This window comes from Lampris incognitus, chromosome 2, assembly GCF_029633865.1.
Source record: "Lampris incognitus isolate fLamInc1 chromosome 2, fLamInc1.hap2, whole genome shotgun sequence".
NCBI classification, from domain to species: Eukaryota; Metazoa; Chordata; class Actinopteri; order Lampriformes; family Lampridae; genus Lampris; species Lampris incognitus.
This window is the reverse complement of record NC_079212.1, coordinates 149443541-149449540: the sequence shown is the minus strand read 5'-3', so window position 1 is coordinate 149449540 and position 6000 is coordinate 149443541. Positions and strand designations below refer to the sequence as shown.

General features: G+C 45.6%; 1 protein-coding gene and 1 long non-coding RNA gene across 2 annotated transcripts in view; one reads left to right on the top strand and one right to left on the bottom strand.

Annotated features, from left to right (window-relative positions):
* The window catches only part of LOC130106990 (uncharacterized), a 73771-nt gene that overhangs the window by 31906 nt on the left and 35865 nt on the right, over window positions 1-6000 (top strand). The gene's annotated exons all lie outside the window — the stretch shown is intronic.
* The window catches only part of LOC130106989 (uncharacterized), a 53342-nt gene that overhangs the window by 27319 nt on the left and 20023 nt on the right, over window positions 1-6000 (bottom strand). The window contains exons 10-11 of the mRNA XM_056273372.1: window positions 2140-2269; window positions 201-261 (exon numbers count right to left, since the gene is read on the bottom strand). Coding sequence (XP_056129347.1) covers window positions 201-261; window positions 2140-2269 — 191 coding nt within the window. The remainder of the gene's footprint in view (window positions 1-200; window positions 262-2139; window positions 2270-6000) is intronic.

The following is a 6000-nucleotide window of genomic DNA, read 5'->3' as shown; positions in this document are numbered from 1 at the left end:
GTTCTATGTATTCCTTTTTCCTTTTATTTTGTTTAGTGTTTAGTTCTGTTGACCTGTTCTGCTTTGGCAACACTGTAATTAATGCAGTCATGCCAATAAAGCATCACTGATTTGAATTGAGTGAGAGAGAGAGAGAGACAGAGACAGAGACAAAGAGACAGAGACAGACAGAGACAGAAACAGAGAGAGAGAGTGAATACCTTCGTGTGGTTTGTGGGCCCAGTCTGTTGTCCTGGACTCAGCGAATGTCTCCAGCCGGTACTAGAGAACACACACACACACACACACACACACACACTACAAATCTGCTGTCTGCTAACGTGTTTCTGTGCATGTGCAGCAGTATGAGAAGTTGTAGTAGTATGGGAAGTTGTAGTAGTATGGAAGTTGTAGTATGGAGGTTGTAGTAGTATGGAGGTTGTGGTAGTATGGAAGTTGTGGTAGTATGGAAGTTGTAGTAGTATGGGAAGTTGTAGTAGTATGGAAGTTGTGGTGGTATGGGAAGTTGTAGTATGGGAAGTTGAGGTAGTATGGAAGTTGTAGTATGGGAAGTTGAGGTAGTATGGAAGTTGTAGTAGTATGGGAGTTGTGGTAGTATGGAAGTTGTAGTAGTATGAAAGTTGTAGTAGTATGGGAAGTTGTAGTAGTATGGAAGTTGTCCTAGTATGGGAAGTTGTAGTAGTATGGAAGTTGTCGTAGTATGGGAAGTTGTAGTAGTATGGAAGCTGTAGTAGTATGGGAAGTTGTAGTAGTATGGAAGCTGTCGTAGTATGGGAAGTTGTAGTAGTATGGCAGTTGTAGTAGTATGGAAGCTGTAGTAATATGGAAGTTGTGGTAGTATGGGAAGTTGTAGTAGTATGGAAGTTGTCGTAGTATGGGAAGTTGTGGTAGTATGGGTAAACAATCTTGTCCTACTACCTACAATAATAACAACAGCAATATCAACAGTAACAACAACAGTATTAACACAACGAAAAGCCAACTGTCTTTTTTCCACCTGATGAATACTGCCATCTAGGTAGCGTGGCGGTCTATTCCGTTGCCTACCAACATGGGGATCACCGGTTTGAATCCCCGTGTTACCCACAGCTTGGTTGGGCGTCCCCACAGACAGAATTGGCCGTGTCTGTGGGTGGGAAGCTGGATGTGAGCATGTGTCCTGGTCACTGCACTAGCACCTCCTCTGGTTGGTTGGGGCACCTGTTCGGGGGGGGGGGGGACTGGTGGGAATAGCGTGATCCTCCCACGTGCTACATCCCCCTGGTGAAACTCCTCACTGTCAGGTGAAAAGAAGCGGCTGGTGACTCTACATGTATCAGAAGAGACGTGGTAGTCTGCAGCCCTCCCTGGATCGGCAGAGGGGGTGGAGCAGCGACCAGGATAGCTTAGAAGAGTGGGGTTAATGGCCAGGTGCAATTGGGGAGAAAGGGGGGGGATACTGCCTGAATTCGCCCTTTCCTCAACTTCACTGATGCTGAACAACTTATCTATGCTGTTATCACCTCACGCCAGGACTATTGTACTGCCGTCTTATTCGGACTCCCGGACAACCTTCTAAACAGACTTCAGCATGTCCAGAACTCTGCCGCCCACCTCCTCACATCCACCCCTCCCCCCTCCGTATCACTCCTGTGCTACAGGACCTCCACTGGCTCCCTCTCCAGCAGAGGATGGAGTTTAAGGTCCTGCTGCTGACTTGCAAAGCTCACCATGGCTCTGCACCCTCCTACCTTTCTGATCACCTTCAGCCTTACCACCCACCCCGGCCACTCAGTCCACTCCTCTGACCCTGACCTCCTCTGTGTCCCCACAACCTGGCTCCGCACCACATGTGACAGCCCTCTCCTACTCTGGCTCTTGCCTCTGCAACACCCTAACCTGCCATGTTAAAAATGCTGTTTCCAGAGTCTTTTAAGACAGCTTTAAAGACCCACCTCTTTAGAGGGACTTTTAATGTATAATGTCCCTGTGCTAGTCTGTCCCGCTATTCCTCTTGTATTTTTTAGTTCTCTGCCATTTATTCTTGTCCTTTGTCATCATCCTATGGAAAGCACTCCATATCATCATAATTATTATTACTGTTATTATTGCTACCACTACTACTACTCAGTTCTTACATGTTGAAGGAGGAGTTCTTACCCGGTATGTGTTGAAGGGCTGCATGGCTGTGATGAGGCCCTGGTTGGTGGGAGCTTTGCTGTAGCAGCAGTGAGAGGAGGCAAACTTCCTCAAGGCCTCCCGCGCCAACTCCTCTGTCAGGGATGGCAAACTGAAAACACAGTCAACAGCACTGGTCACATTGGGCTGCTCCAGGTGGCCACCAGCAGAAAGCTGCGGTTATTGTGTTTCTTCTATGTATATTAATTAGTACAAGGGCAGGCCCCAAATATGCACATTTTCAGACTCTCATTTGGCAGGTTGGTATTTGGACATAGTATTATGATGACTTACTAACCTGCAAGCATATGTATCTAGCTAGGCTACCTGCAAGCATATGTATCTAGCTAGGCTACCTGCAAGCATATGTATCTAGCCAGGCTAATCTGCAAGCATATGTATGTAGCTAGGCTAACCTGCAAGCATATGTATGCTGCCAGGCTACCTGCAAGCATATGTATCTAGCTAGGCTACCTGCAAGCATATGTATGTAGCTAGGCTAACCTGCAAGCATATGTATGTAGCTAGGCTAGCTGTATTAATGGCATTGGTTAACTAAAGCTACCCACTCAAAGTCGATTGTGCTTCCTTACCAAGTGTGCATGTTGCTCAGTTTGCTCAAAAACAACAATGACCACAGAGGCCTTTCTTTTCCAAGTTCGATGTGAACACAGGTTTGATCGTCAAGCATCGACAACAAAGAATTCACTTCCTGCGGAAGCTGAACTCTTTTAATGTGTGTAACACCATCTCATGTATGTTCTACCAGTCATGTATTGAAAGACTTTTAACGTTTTCCTTTATTTGTTGGTTTAACGGGTGGACTGTGAAGGACAGGAACAGTCTAAACAGTATGGTTCAGGTCTGCTCCAAGATAACCGGAGTCCAGCAGGGAGACCTGTGCTCCCTCTGGGAGAAACGTGTGGCCCAGAAAGAAAAGGAATTATTACCAATCTGACCACGTCCTGTCCGGTCAAATCACTGTAATGTCCTCAGGCCGGCGCTATAAAGCACCCCCTAGGAAAATAAATCGCTATTGTAAATCCTTCATTCCTTCTGCTGTCAGGCTGTTAAATGCTGAGTAGTCATTTTAAAAAATGCTTTATTTTGTTTTACACAATAGTTGGTTTATACCTTGTGTGTGTTTCACATGGCTTGTGGGTCTGTACATTCACTGAATGTTGTGTTGGAATGTAACATGCAATGCATCTTAGGATGCTCCATTTATTTATTCTATTCTTTTAACGTATGTGAATTTTTGTCCTTCGCCTGGTCCTCGTGTGAATCTGCATGCATGGCCACACGAGGGCGCCAGTGTGCATCTCTTGCCCATGTACTGATCTGTCTGTTGTCTCTGACATACTGCTGATTGCTGCTTGTCTGTGAGTTGTGTATGGTGTGGGTAGATTGTGGAATTGAGCTGCACTTCTGGGATAAATAAGTTGTCTGAATCTGAAATCAGCTCATGGGTAGTGTTATCTACATGCAAGGCTCAGCGTTTTTGGTTTTTACAGATATTCACCGAAAAATACCCAGATTTTTAAACTGATTTTCACCTGGATTTTATGTTTCCACGGATCCAAAAGTTGTTCATGTGAGGTTATGTAACAGTGTCCTCTTGTGGCAAAATTCGGCATGCTGGATGGCTTTGAAAAATAAAAACCGAAAACGCTGAGCCTTATTACATGAAAGGTCCTTGTTACCATGGTGACATGGTAATTGGCACTATTTATTCCCTTACCAAATTTTTGTCATGTTAATTTGTTTAATAAAAGTTTCAAAAATATTAGTATGTTGTTCTCACTTTGTTATTCAGTCAACATGAGAATATTTAAAGGGTACCTGCAGTCAGAATCTTGGTTTCTACAACGTTTATATTGTATTGTAGCAAATTCGGGGGGAAACCACAGGAATCGCCACGCGAACCCGTATCTCCCACACCGCGGGCGACATCACTAACTGCTCGAGTAAAGGGTCCGACCGGTTAGCCAAGGGCTAACATGTCTACTTATTCGTGTATGTTACATTAACCCCCTCCTTCAGGAAGCACATCCGATGGAGGGAACCGCCGCAGCCGGGACGCGAACCCGTATCTCCCACACCATGGGAGACATCGCTAACCGCTCGACTAAAGGGTCCAACCCGTTAGCCAAGGGCTAACATGTCTACTTATCCATACACGTTATTTTTGCAACAACTTCAATCATGTAACATAGGTAGCTACCACCTGGCGGAGATAAAAATATTGTGCAATGCATACACAAAAGTTGAAAGCACAACACAGTGTTCAACACATAATGACTTCTTAGATTCCAGAGGTGAACAAATTTCAGATGAGTGCAGGTGCTCTTTAGAAGGGAACAAGTGAAACTGTTGTGGCTGCATTCATTATCCATCACCTGTCTTAAGCATCGACTTGTTTTTAATTAGAACAAATGATGGAATATTGGTTCGAAAAATCCGCCAAATATCCAAAAGTTTGAGAAAAGTATTCGGGTCAGCCTTAATCCCAAGGAGTTGAATCAAGTGCAACTGGACTTGGTATATATCCGTGAAGACGTTTCGCCTCTCATCCAAGAGGCTTCCTCAGTTCGTGCCTTTCTGACTAGACCAAGCTAGTCTGACTGGCTGGTGATGAGACTCAGATATTTATCCTCTAGGAGTCGCTGTCAGAGCTATAGATGTCCGTGGCTCTTTGTGTCCCGATGTTTACCAACGCCCGTCGCTAACAGAGCCATAGATAGGAGTGGCTCTTTGTGTACCGATGTTTGGCCACGCCCGTCGTTATCGGAGCTATTGATATGCGTGGCTCTCCTGTGCTCCGATGTCCAGTCGCGCCCGTCGCCATCGGAGCTATTGATTTCCGGGTGTGTGGTACACGGTCTTTGGGATGAACCAGTCCTTGTCGGAGTGTGTTGCTGGGTTTGAAGTATACCGGGATGCTGTGTTTGTTGAAAATTCCCAAAGACCGTGTACACACACCCGGAAAAGCAATCTGGTGTATGCCGTACAATGCAATGAGGATTGCACTGACCTATACATAGGAGAAACCAAACAACCACTACACAAACGGATGGCCCAACACAGAAGGCCAAACTCCTCAGGACAAGACTCAGCAGTCTATCTACACCTAAAGGAGAAGACACACTCCTTCGAGGACAGCAACGTACACATTTTGGACAGGGAAGATAGATGGTTTGAAAGAGGGGTGAAGGAAGCCATCTATGTGAAACTGGAAAAACCATCCCTCAACCGATGAGGAGGCCTGTGACACCACCTATCTCCCACTTACAATGCCGTCCTTTCATCTCTACCCAGGAGACTCATGAAGCCTAGCCTCCAAGAACAACAGTCGCTCACTAACGGCTCCAACGACTCTCATGACCACTGAACAATGAAGTCGAAACGAACACCCCCAACCACCGTCGCTGCTAATCAAATGCAAATCAATAGCTCCGATGGCGACGGGCCCGGCTGGACATCGGAGCACAGGAGAGCCACGCATATCAATAGCTCTGATAACGACTCCTAGAGGATAAATTCTGAGTCTCATCACCAGCCAGTCAGACTAGCTTGGTCTAGTCAGAAAGGCACGAACTGAGGAAGCCTCTTGGATGAGAGGCGAAACGTCTTCACGGATATATACCAAGTCCAGTTGCACTTGATTCAACTCCTTTGGATAACCATGACCTGGATGAATGAGAACATTCACAGACATGTCAGCCCTAATATTACCCTAGTAGCAGTCTAGTAGTGTTAAGACTTTAATTAACTCTAGCCAAGCATCTTTGCTGCACAGAAAAGTACCTACTGTATGTATTACCATGTATGACATGGTGTAGT